General features: G+C 48.5%; 1 protein-coding gene across 1 annotated transcript in view; it reads left to right on the plus strand.

Annotated features, from left to right (window-relative positions):
• GAB2 (GRB2 associated binding protein 2) overlaps window positions 1-12,738 on the plus strand; it is a 92,265-nt gene that overhangs the window by 42,624 nt on the left and 36,903 nt on the right. Inside the window, exon 2 of the mRNA XM_085216471.1 lies at window positions 7,632-7,932. Coding sequence (XP_085072597.1) covers window positions 7,632-7,932 — 301 coding nt within the window. The remainder of the gene's footprint in view (window positions 1-7,631; window positions 7,933-12,738) is intronic.

Genomic DNA, 12,738 nt, shown 5'->3' on the forward strand with positions numbered 1-12,738 from the left:
AGCACTAGTCTCTTTGTGCATCATGTAAACATAACTGTAGTGTCATAATAATTGTGTGATAACTATAGTATCATACTATGACAAATATAATACCACATAATAACCCCCCTGGAGCATCCTGTCTGTCATCTCAGCCTCTTATCCATATTAGCCATGTCAGAAGAGGAAGCGAGGTGCAAGCCAGCAAACAAGCTGTGCTCCAGCACTGATAATGGTGAGGGATGAAGACAATACAGCTTTGTGCTCAGTTCATCACTTGAATTTCTGGCGCCCAGCAATCCAATTCAGGGGTACCACTACCCCACACTCACATCAGCATCAAGTCAGGATGTGGCCAAGGAAGATACAGGGGCTGGGATGGACTTTTGGGGCCAACATTGCCAAAAACAAAGCACCTCAAGGCTAAACATGAAAAATCCCTTTAGCTGCTCTGGCTTCTGGATCAGACCCAGACTAAACAGTTGAATGGAGACTCACTGCATGGCTCTTTGGGGCCCCAGTGATATCACCCAAAGTCTTGCTTTTATAGGCCATGCTCCCTGTCGCCCTTCTGTTTTGCTGCTCTGGTCCCTCTGTGAGGGGTGTGCTGTGATGGGGGAGAAGAAATTTCGCCTAGGAATAACAGGGAGAAATACAGAGCAGGGCTGAATAGGAGGAAATACTTCCAGATAACAAAAGCAGGGACACTAGAGGCCTTGCATGTGAACCATCTGCAGCCAGCCCCAGGGCAGGAGCTCATTCTTCTGAACCCCTCATTTCCTGCACCTTTCTGCTTGCAAAGGCACCTTCAGCGAAAGGAATTACTAGAAGAGCTTCCTTTCCTCAAGAAGAGCTAAAATATATTCATGCTGCCCTTCGGCACATGAAATTGGTGTTATGGAGGATGAACATATGACAGGGTGGTGCACAAGCACTGCTCATCTGGTCTTCATACAGCAAGTTCAGTACGTATCAATTCCTCCCTGGGAACTGGGTCTAGTTATGGAAAAGTCATTTAGATTTGGAGATAATTCAGGTTGGAAGGGAGCTCGGAGTTCTCTGGTCCAAACTCTCACTCAAAGCAGGGCCAGCTTTGATGTTAAGGCCAAGTCTGGAGGTAAATCATGTTCTCCTGGCCTTGTGCTGGCAGGTTTTGAGTATCTCCAAGGATGGACATTCCCCACATCTTGTTTTCTTTTTGTACTACCACTCATTTTGAAGCCTTTTCTATCCATCTAATAGAAATTTTCCATTGACCCTTGTGCTGTCCCTGTGCATCTCCCAGCACAGTTTGTCTCCATCTTCTCTGGTAGGAGCACTCCCAGCCCACCCTGGGGTTTCCCTTGTGTCCCTCATTCTCAGATGGTCACAGCTGTCTGATAGTGTAAGTACAACCTCACTATTTGATATTTTGTTTTTCCACCCCATTCCAAACAAGACACTCCAGCATCCCAGCAGAAACACAATCAGTGCCCTCATGTCACCCAGGGAAATCTTTATTTTCCTAAGATCGACAGCACAGCATTGAACTATTGAAATCTTTCCAACCAGAGAACTCCCCTAAAATAAATACCAAGGGAAATGTTTTCCGCACTGTGTCACTGTTGTTTTTTTTTTCCCTGAGTTCACTGAGCACAGCAGCAAGGAGCAAATATGGATGCTATGGTTCTGCAGCTCCCACTGGCATCTCTTTGAGTAGAAGCCATCCCAAGCCATCTTTTGCCTAGGAGCAAGAATGTCTATTGGCAGGAGCTGGCTTTGAAGCCTTTGTATTTTTGAATGATCTTTCAGATAGGTTCTAGTCTTGTAAAACCTCCTTAATGCCTCCAGCCAGCCATAAATGATGCTTGGTGCAGGAAGGCTTGTATTGGCCAAGCCGCCTTGGGGTGGGTTTTGCATGTAGCAATTTGGTGCGTACTCCAAAGGCTAATTATATCTTCAACGGTGGGAGAAACCTCCAGGAGAGAAGGTTTGACAGCCGGAGATACACACCAGGGTGTTTTTTATATTGCTATTAATTCCCTGGTTCCCCAGTGAGCTGAGGAGGAGCTGCCGTGCACCCCGTCAAGGCTCACTGTGCCCTGCAGGCTCGCACTGCTGCAGCTCAGTGTTATTAACGCTGTCAATCAAGCCTCCCCCAAAGTGATGCCACTAACGAACTCGCCGTGAACTCTGCCGTGGCAGACGCATGATTAGCAGGGATCAGCACGGCGGGGCAGCCCGTCTCATGGGTGTGCAGCTGAGAAAGGGCTTGAGGAAGCAGCAGCGCTCAACTGACGTCTTCTCCATCCCTTTGAAGGGAATGAGGAGCAGGCAGCAGGTGAGGAGACAGTGCTCAGAGAGCAGTGGTGCGTGTTTGGAAGGGGTCTCGGAGCTCTCTCACTTGGGGACATGGGGTTGGGTGGCCATGGTAGGGCCCCAAGGTTCTTGGTAAACTGCACAGTTACCTGAGCAGGCTCGTGAGTTTTCCTCATTCCCTGCTCTTTCTTGTGAATCTGTCTTCTTCCAAGATATATTTATTTCCTCTGAGTTAGCATTGGCATAGGGAAGGGAGAGGTTTTCTTGCATGAATAATCAAACCAGCATCCTTCTGTCCATCAGATGAGATAACAAGCCTGCAGGGACACAGACAAAGACAACATTATAATACAGGTCACCAGCAGGTTATTCTACAATCCTCCTGTTCTGAGCATCACTACATGGTGCAGATAGCACAGCTGCAGTAAGCAGCTGTGTCCCTTCTACAGGGACAGGTGTCTGGGAAAAGCTCAGCCCCAATTACAATTGGTGCTGTTGTTGCATGTAACAAAAACAAGAACAGCACCGGGCCAGCCAAAACATCCAAAATGATGCGGAAGGTACTGGCTCCTGTGACACCTCCATCTCTATCACCATTTCCTAGCAGTGATCCTGCTAGGATGCTGGAAGTGGTGGCACTGTGGGCTTCCAATGCACTCTAAGGCATCCCCACTACAGCTCGTGGCCATGGGAGCAATGGCAGGAGCTGTTCTGTGCCCAAGACTCTTCCAGATTATAGTGAATCTGGGATACCAGGACGTGTTTGCACCTCTGCTGGGTTTGCTGCTTCTAATCGTTCGGTCTCTGATTTTATCCTGTGTGAAACATTTGCCCAACATCACGGCTTGGTCACTTATCCCACATGCCAGCTTGGTTTATACACTGCGATATCTGTCAGATTACATTTTGGAAGTCTTATTTCACACTTGCGGTGTGCTGTGCTACTGTGGGCAAATGTGGCAGCAGGGGGAGAAAGAATAGGATAGAAAGATTTCCAGGGAGATGTTTCTGTTTTTCCTTTTCCTTTCCTTTTTCCATTTTTCTCTCCTCCCCTCTCCTCCCCTCTCCTCCCCTCTCCCAGCCATCTTACTTCTCAACAGCCAGGGAGGAGTCACATCATACCATCAGCATTATGGGGATGGGTTTTATTTTTAACAAAAATACTTAAAAAGAAGTACTTGCCAAGCATCAAAATGTCTGTCAATGATGTTAAGGCCAGCTGCAATTTAAATGGGAAGCAATCTGTTGCGGGCAAAGGACCACACAGCTGAAGACGTATGCCACACAGGTACCATTTACAGCTGTGAAACTGTTGGCCTCTTTCCATCAAAAAAGTGTTAAATAAACACAACCTTTGCCTCACACTGTGAGGCACGAGCTGGCAGCAGCAGGGATGTCAGAACAGCCAGGAGAAAGAAAATAAGGAGAGGAAACAAATTTGGGTGAAGGAGAAGATGTGTGTTGGCCATCATGGCCAACCCATCCCCAATCCATGTTGTCCCATCATGGTAGGAGACGAAAGGGACATCCTTGGAAACATGATTTTGGAGCATGGAGGTTCATATATACTTGTATCCTCCTCCAGTTTGGCCTAAATCCTCCTGTGATTTAGCCAGGCTGAAGCAGTTCTTTTGCAATCAGCTTATATTAGGGTGTCACCAATGCTACCAGCCTGCATGTGTTATACCATCTTCTCTGCCAAATATTGACCGTGTGGGACTTTCCGTGACTACCGGACAGACGACAGAGATCTAGAGAAGTTGTGGATCTTGTAACAGAGATAAAAAGGGAAGCTGTGGTAGCATCACTGTCATCTCTTGCAGCACATCCTCCTCTTTTTTTCCTGAAAGTCTAGAATCTAGTTATTGTACTTTGTGTCTTTCTCAGTGCAACTTCTCAACCTTAAGGGATGTCTCAAGGCATGATTCCAAATAGTTGAAAAGCTGCAAGCCAAGGAGCAAGATGTGTCTTCGTTCACATGGTGGCTCATGTGATTGCACAACTTCATCTTTTTCCAGACACCCTTGCTAATCAAAGAATCACAGAACGGCCAGGGTTGGAAGGGACCTCAAGGATCATCAAGCTCCAATCCCCCTGCCACATGCAGGGCCACCAACCTCCACATTTAATACTACACCAGGCTGCCTGGGGTCCCATCTATCTGGCCTTGAACACCTCCAGGGACGGCGCATCCACAACCTCTCTGGGCAGCTGTTCCAGCACCTCACCACTCTCTCTGTAAAGAATTTCCCCCTGACATCCAACCTAAATCTTCCCTCCCTCAACTTCAAACCATTTTCCCTTGTCCTGCAGTTATCAACCCTTTCAAAGAGTTGGTTCCCCTCCTGTTTGTAGGCTCCCTTTAGGTATTGAAAGGCTGCAATGAGGTCACCCCGCAGCCTTCTTTTCTCCAGGCTGAACAAACCCAGCTCCCTCAGCCTGTCTTTGCAGGGAGAGTGTTCCAGTACCCTGATCATCTTCGTGATTCTCCTCTGGACCCTCTCCAACAGCTCCCCGCCCTTCCTGTACTGGGAGCTCCAGACCTGGACACAGTACTCCAGATGGGGCCTCACAAGAGCGGAGTAGAGGGGGACAATCATCTCCGTGTCCCTGCTGGCCACCCTTCTTCTGATGGAGCCCAGGATATCATTTGCTTTCCGAGCTGCAGGGGCTCAGTGCTGGCTCATGTTAAGCTTCTCCTCTATCAAGACCCCCAGGGCCTTCTCCTCAGGGCTGCTCTCAAGGACCGCTCCTTTGAGTCTGTGTAGATGCCTGGGATTCCTCCGGCCCAAGTGCAAAACCTTGCACTTTGCCGTGTTGAACCTCATCAGGTTCACCCAGGCCCACCTTTCTAGCCTCTCGAGGTCCCTCTGAAAGGCATCCCTTCCTTCCACCGTGTCAACCGCAACACTCAGCTTGGTGTCGTCAGCAAACTTGCTGAGGGTGCACTCGATTCCGTCATCGATGTCATTGATAAAGATGTTAAAGAGCACCGGTCCCAAGACACACCCCTGTGGGACGCCGCTCATTGCCGGCCTTCACCTGGTCATAGAGCCATTGATGACCACCATCTGTCTGCGGCCTTTCAACCAGTTTCTTATCCATTGAGTGGTCCACCTATCAAATCCATATCCCTCCAATTTGGAGATAAGGATGCAGTGGGGGACCATGTCAAAGGCCTTGCTCAAGTCTGGGTAAATGACATCGGTCGCCTTTCCCTTGTCCACCGATGCCGTCACTCCATCATAGACGGCCACCAGATTGGTCAAGCATGACCTTCCTCTGGTGAAGCCGTGCTGGCTGTCTTGGATCACACGCTCATTCCTCATGTGATCAAGCACGTTATCCCGGATGATCTGGATGGGTGCCCATTTCTTAGCTCTGTAGAGTGGCAGCAAAGAAATGGTTTTATCTTAATAGGAAGAAGGTGGTGGGATGTTTAAGAGCTAGAAAAAATGCTCCTAAGATTGATTCCCAATATTTTGGGTAATCCATTTTGAGGAGATGGAATAGCAAAATCATTGCTGCTGCCTGGGGAAGATGGTTTTATGTTTGTTTTTTTTTTCCTTCCCTGATGGGCACATCTCTGTCATGCATGTATTCTCTTTGTCTAGGAGCTACCATCTCATAGAGAAGTAGTTGAACATCTCCTGGACAAAACCAAAATCTGCCAGCCCTGTCAGTCTTCTTGCTAAGCAGTTTGCTTCTTTGCTGCATTTGGAAGTCTGTACAGAAGATGCTTTCCTGGCACCGGGAGCCAGTTTGAGAATCAGTGCAAAACTAATTAGCTTACAAATCTCAAAGACACAAACAAAAGCAATCTGGAAGCCTTTGAGAAGTAAGATCCAAACAATCACAAAGGTTTCTTTCCCTTATTTCAGCCACCAAAGTCTCCAAAACTGTGGCACCCTGATGCAACTGGACATCTAAGATCTAGCTCATGCCCTGTCACCTGTATGTGAAAACTTATGGGACTACCATCACCTCCTGGGGATCATCATGGAGGTCCTCACACAGTGCTCACCTTTCTGCCTCTCCAGGGTTATTAAAGATGTGGCAGTTGGTTCTTCCTTCATAGGGACATCAAGTGTTTTTTTATGCCCTGACCTCTCATAATCATATGAACCCAAAACCTGGTGATTAAAAAATAAAATAAAACAGAGTAAATCTCTCAAACAAACATCCAGAGTCGGGGCAGGTGGGAAAGGAATCATTTTGTGCAAATTGAGAGCATGGGCAATACCCTGCCTCACTCTGCTCATCCATGTGGGCAGTATCCATCCCGTGTTGTTCAGATGCTTTCGTTTCTGGTAAGTCATATGAACTAAATCTTTTGTTGAGTTTGTATTGGTGCCCTCTGGTATTTAATAGACAAAACTGATGTTTTATTCAGAAAGAACTCCCATGAAGCAATATTGGGAAGCACCTGCCTCTCTCCATTGACATAGAATCATGGAATCTTAGAATGGTTTGAGTTGGAAGGGACCTTTAAAGGCTATCTGGTCCAGCTCCCCCGCAACAGGGACACTCACAGTTCCATCAGGTGCTCAGAGCCTGGTGACCATGAATATCTCCAGGGACGGGGCACCCACCACCTCTCTTGTCAATATGCACCAGTGCATCACCACTCTTATTGTAGAAAAAGGCATCTTTGTTCAAACCCCAGCACTGTTACTGATAACTGGTTTTCCAAGCCTGCTACCCATAAAAATCAATAATAACCTTTTCTTTGCTAAAGAACTTCCTTTGTACTCAGGAGCAGAAGATGTTGAAAAACAAATGAAGCTTGGATTGCCCCCTGGCATTATTCCTGATATTTAAAAAGCCAAACCAGTTTCCCATTGGTTTCATTAGCCTTTCTATCCTGGCATTTAAACAGAGATGGAATTGGCATGCTCAGTGTCTGCAGATGCTCCCTATGATTCTCTCAGGGCTTTCTCTGAAGGGCAGGATGCCCAGAGCTCTGTGTCCAAAGCTCCAGGCCTCCTCTGAGCTGCTGAAAGGCATTTTGATATTGCAATTGCAGATTATCATCCAGGAGTGAAGGATATTCGGATCCCAAGAGTGTGGCTGAGCAAGGTCACTGTAAGCCTCAAGACTAATGCTTCTTGGAATCATTTGTATCTTAACCCACAATGATATTTCAGTGCTTAATTCTCTCAGATAACAAGGGAGATTTGGTACCGAAGTCCTGGGTCTGTACGCTACTTATATGGATGCCTCGAGCAGTGTCCCAGAGCATCCCGGGGTGGGGAGGTGACACATCCATCTGTGTCACTCTATCCATGGCAGTGGTTTCCTGGCCCTCATGACATGAGCAATGGGTTTGAGGTCCCCTCTCTTCTTGGTTTCAGGCATGGAAGAAGCGCTGGTTCGTCCTGCGCAGCGGTCGGATGAGCGGCGACCCCGACGTCCTGGAGTACTACAAAAATGACCACTCCAAGAAACCCTTGCGTGTGATCAACCTCAATTTCTGCGAGCAAGTGGATGCGGGACTGACCTTCAACAAGAAGGAGCTACAAGACAGCTACATCTTCGACATCAAGACCAGTGACAGGACCTTCTACCTGGTGGCCGAGACTGAGGACGACATGAATAAGTGGGTTCGCAGCATCTGCCAGATCTGTGGCTTCAACCAGTCCGAGGAGAACACAGGTACTGTGAGAGCCAAGTCCTCAACCAAAGCACGCCCCATCCCATTCTCTCAGCAGGACCTGAATGCTCTTTCAGTCAGACCTATAGGAGGAAGGTGCTGCTCTGTGCAGGGCTAGAGGATCTGGAGTAATCTCTGCATGATTCCACATGTATTTCCCACTTTTGATATCTAAAGCAGAGCAAGTTTTGCCTGTGCAAGCTACCTAATTCACTTTTTCCCTCTCTGAGCCTCTTATGAGAAGTTGATGGGGTTTGAGATAGCTTTTAGTTGCAGCCTTTGCCCTCATCCATCACCACATTCCCCTTGAAAGTCATGGGAATCAGCAGTGAAAATTCCCTTTGTTCAGCAGTTTCAGTCCCTCAGTGGAGAGCTTTAATGGGACTGCAGGACCATATCTTTCCTCCTGCTTTGGCTATCCCCACCACTGTCATTGTACTGTGTGATGGATGTGCACGTCCTCCCTATCTCCATCCCTATTTCCTCCTGAGAAAAGCTTGGATGGGAGAAGGTAGATATGGGGTAGTCTCCTGGAGCACCAGGACCTATTCCACTCATCATTTTCCACCATCCAAAAGCAGCTGTGCTTTGGCAAGCTGCTGTAATCAGTGCCATTGAGCCACCTCCACGTCCCCAGCATGGCCTGGGGACTTTCACACCCACTTCACCAAGGCTGGCCCTCAAAATGGTGCCACCAGCTTCCAGCCCTCCAAGGGCTCCACAGCTTGCTCAGAGGCACTTGGAGGAGTCACATCCAGCACAAGGTTGGGCTGAGTGCCTGGGGTTCAGCATTGTGGTCTTGATGTTCTTGCTATCAGCTGTGGGAATCTTATCTCCACCTTGGTTTTATCTCATCCGAGCCTTTATGTTATCCATGCCTTTACCTCATTGCGGCTTTCCCCGAGGACCCAGCTGCAAGATGCTGTCGGTGGCATGCTGAGTTCTTTCAAACCTCCTCCTGGCACACGCAATAAACCCCCTCTGTGTGCATTACTGTTCTATCTCATCCCCAGAGGACCTTCAGAAATCAGCCTCGGAAAGGACCTAACTGAAGGGGACTTGGGCTCCATGCTCAGTGTTTATGTAGCAAGCTCCCCTTAGCAACGTCCAGCTTGAGTCTGTTTTGGTCCAGTGCAGAGCAGCTGCAGTCTGCGTGAGCTGAAACCCTGCCAAGATCTCGTCAAGCAGGACAGCAAACAAAGCATCACAACAGCACGCGTGCAGTCTTCCCCGAGTGACGCATTAGAGGGGACGTCACCTTGGCAATGGGTGTACAAGTGGCAGAAAGGATCCTCGATAACGCCACAAGTGTAATCTGGCAGGGAAAGGTCAGGCTAAATAAATTGCATCCCGTTGCAATGTCAGCAACGCAGCTTATTGAGAGCTGTTTGGTTGCAGGATTTTCCATTTTCATCGAATCATAGAATCCTACGAGTTGGAAGGGACCTTCAAAAAGGCCATCTGGTCCAACTCCCCTGCAATACACAGGGACACCCACAGCTCCATCAGAACTCATCCAGCCTGACCATGGGTCCCCAGGGATGGGGGACCACCACCTCTCTGGGCAGCCTGTGCCAGTGCTTCCCTACCCTTACAGTAAAAGATGTCTTCCTTACATCCAATCTAAATCTCCTCTCTTTTAGTTTGAGTTTTGCGTGCATGCAGCTGGGGGAATTTGTTTTCATCCCACTTAGTAAAACGAGCTTCCATGTGGGGACAGCAGGATCGATACTGGATTTCAATGAAATATAAACCTGAGCATCAAAAGGAAAAACAATCTTGTGCCTTCAAGTGCATCTGTCCCAAAGGGAACATAGGATTTTTCAGGCTGCAGAGATGCAAGTGATGTTCCCCACAGGACCACGGAGTGACATCAGCAAATGAGAAACAAAACTCCTTATTTGTAACTAAATCACAGCTTGTTAGTGCTGGAGGGAAAGTACCCACTTGAAAGAGTACCCAGCTGCCAAAGAGCAATTTTCTGAGTCAGCTGTGAAAGAGCCTGCGACAGGAATGCAGCAGATGTGGCCAGATGCTATAGAAAGAGGGAGCATGAATTATGCAGGACTGGTGCTTTGCTTTGGTGCTCACAGAAATGGTGACCTCTGCAAGGCGCCTTTCATTCACCGTCCCTGCTAAACAATGTGAAGACACCATTTCTGTGGTTGTCACAGAGTGGCTGAGGCTGGAGGCACCTCAGGGTCCTTCCAGGCCGTCTCTGCCTCAGAGCAGGGTGCCCAGGCTTCTGAAGCTCCCCCAGGAGCAGCCCTCAGCCCCTCTCTGCTCACTGCACACAGCAGTGCGGCCTGCTGTCCTGAGGGACCTTCTGGGCTCCAGGCTGTGCCCGAGGCCTCTGGGCCGCACTGATCATCCCACTGCAGCACGGTGTTAAAAGTCAGTAATTGGGTGCACAAAAAGCAGCAGGAAAAGATAAACATCATAGGCAGTAGTAGCTCTGTGCTAATTGTAGCGATTAATTACCTCCACCCACTTCTCCCAGCAGTCAGGCAGCGTGGTGTAATGAGATCAGAATCCATTGGTGAAGCTCCCGTGCACATCTGCTTTTTCTCATTCCTGGGGGATGCGGGGTGCTGACTGCATTATGCCAACTCCACAGCCTGGATCTGGCCTCAAAACCAGGTGGCTGCGGGCTGGGTTCATAGAATGGTTTGAGTTGGAAGGGACCTTTAAAGGCCACCTGGTTCCAACTCACCTGCAAAGAACAGGGGCAACCTCAGCTCCATCAGTGCTCAGAGCCCATCCAGCCTGACCTTGGATGCCTCTCTGGGCAACCTGTGCCAGTGCCTCCCACTCTTAGTGTAAAAAACTTCTTCCTTATATCCAGTCTAAATCTCCTCTCTTTTAGTATGAAACCACTTCCCCTTGTCCTGTCACAACAGATCCTGCTAAAGAGTCTGTCCCTTCCTTCTTACAGCCCCCATTCAGATACTGAAAGGCTGTTATCAGGTCTCTTCCCAGCCAGGAGAGCACTATGTCACCAGCAAAGGTGCTTGCTTGGAGGGAAACCCATGCTACAGGGTACCTCCATTGCTTTTTATCACAGCCAGTGAGCAAATGAAACCTGAAAGAGGCTACAGGCAGCAAGGTTAGATGCATACTGCCTTGCAAGGATTGCAAGAAAGAAAGGCAAAACACCTTTGCAAGAAAACAAAGAAAAATAGGCCAAAGAGCCCTTTGTTGCTTCCTTCTGCCAGCAGCTCAACAGGAGATAGTAAATTTTCTGTTGCTTGGTTTTTACATTAGTCGGTCGTGTCCTGTCTAGACTAGGAGGCTCTGAGGATTAAGGCACGGATGGAGTTTAGCTTGGTGCTGCTGTCAGTGACCGCCAGCTGGGCTCCACATCTGGCTCATCAAAAGGAGCTCGTTTCAGCCTCAGGGACTTACACGACTGCCCTGGTATCACCGGTGAGTGCCCCAGCCTGGAAATAGCTGTGTAGCAGTGAGAACATTTACTAGAAGAGGGGAAATTAAATTAAATCTGAGGTGTTTACCCAGACGGAGCGCAGCTCTTTGTTTCTGCTAATACCTATTTACTTAGGTAGCTAATTACTGCTTTGAACAAGAGGAGCCTTGCAAGGAGGGACACGGGTGCAACAGCTCCGCCTTTCATCCAAACTGTGATACTTCCTCCATTTGGGGACAAAAGACAAAAAGTTGCTGAGGGTTTGCTTGCTTTTATCAAGTTTTTATTTATTCTGGGAGGGAATTTGGCTAGTTGTGTCCCCTCAATGGATTGCAGTGTTTCTGTTCTTAACACACCCAAGGTGCAACACAGAGGAAGGCATCAGCTTTGCTCTGTTCACCCTCGTTTGAGGGAATATTTCTCGTTATCACACAGCTGTTGGGTTCCCAGGGCCCCTCTGCTGGGTGCTGTGCCCAGAGCCCGACTCCGTGGCCACGACGCTGAGTTTCCAGCCATCTGCATTTTCCCTGTCCTAGTGGGCAGGCAGCCAGGTCTGTGCTGCAAACTGTATTTTCTCATACACTGAGCTTGTCGGGGGAAGAAAAAAACAGAAAAAAATACATATCTATTATAACAATCCTGCTAAACTTATCTCATGTGCCTTTAACTTTTTTTGGAGCCGATGCTTCAACCAAAACCCTGACGTCTCCTATTTCTGATAGGATGAGAGGTGCAGCTACGTGTGTAATCTAATTTCTCATGGACCAGTGAGTACATCCTTACAGGGGACCCATTCCCAGGTTACTTATTTCAGATGGGGCGGTACCTTCTTGTTTCTGCCCCCCATCCATCTGTCTGCTCCTTTTCTCTACTATGGGATGCAAGCTCTCTCTCTGGGCATTGACTCATGGGCACCAAGCAAACCCTTAGTGAGTTTTCATGTTCTGTGAAAACCGATTTGCTGCCCGTGTGCAAGAGGTTTTTCCCTACAACAGAGGGAGGGAAGGCAGTATGTGCTGCGGTTTCAGTCTGCTTTGCACAGTTGGTGTCTCAGCCATGATGTCTCACCCCAGTGCTCAAGGCTTCCCAAGTGCTCGTACTACGGCTTTGCCCTAATGAACAGCAACCCAATCTCAGCCAGGCTTTTCAGGCCACAGTGAAAAATCAAAGAGAAGGAGCAGTGATGCATTAGTGGATGAGTAAACGTCGCTGCTGTGAGCTGAAGACTGAGGGTGAGCGGAGCGTGGGAAAGGGCCGGCGCTGGCTCCTGCCCATGGGCTGTGCTTGGCAGCAGTGGCCTCTTCCACCCAGCCTGGGCACACATGTCCCCAGCCAAAGGAGAGTCATCAAGTGCTTTTTTTTTTTTTTTTTTTAAATATCATCT

Source organism: Meleagris gallopavo, chromosome 1 (genome assembly GCF_905368555.1).
Source record: "Meleagris gallopavo chromosome 1, MGAL_WU_HG_1.1, whole genome shotgun sequence".
Classification (NCBI taxonomy): Eukaryota; Metazoa; Chordata; class Aves; order Galliformes; family Phasianidae; genus Meleagris; species Meleagris gallopavo.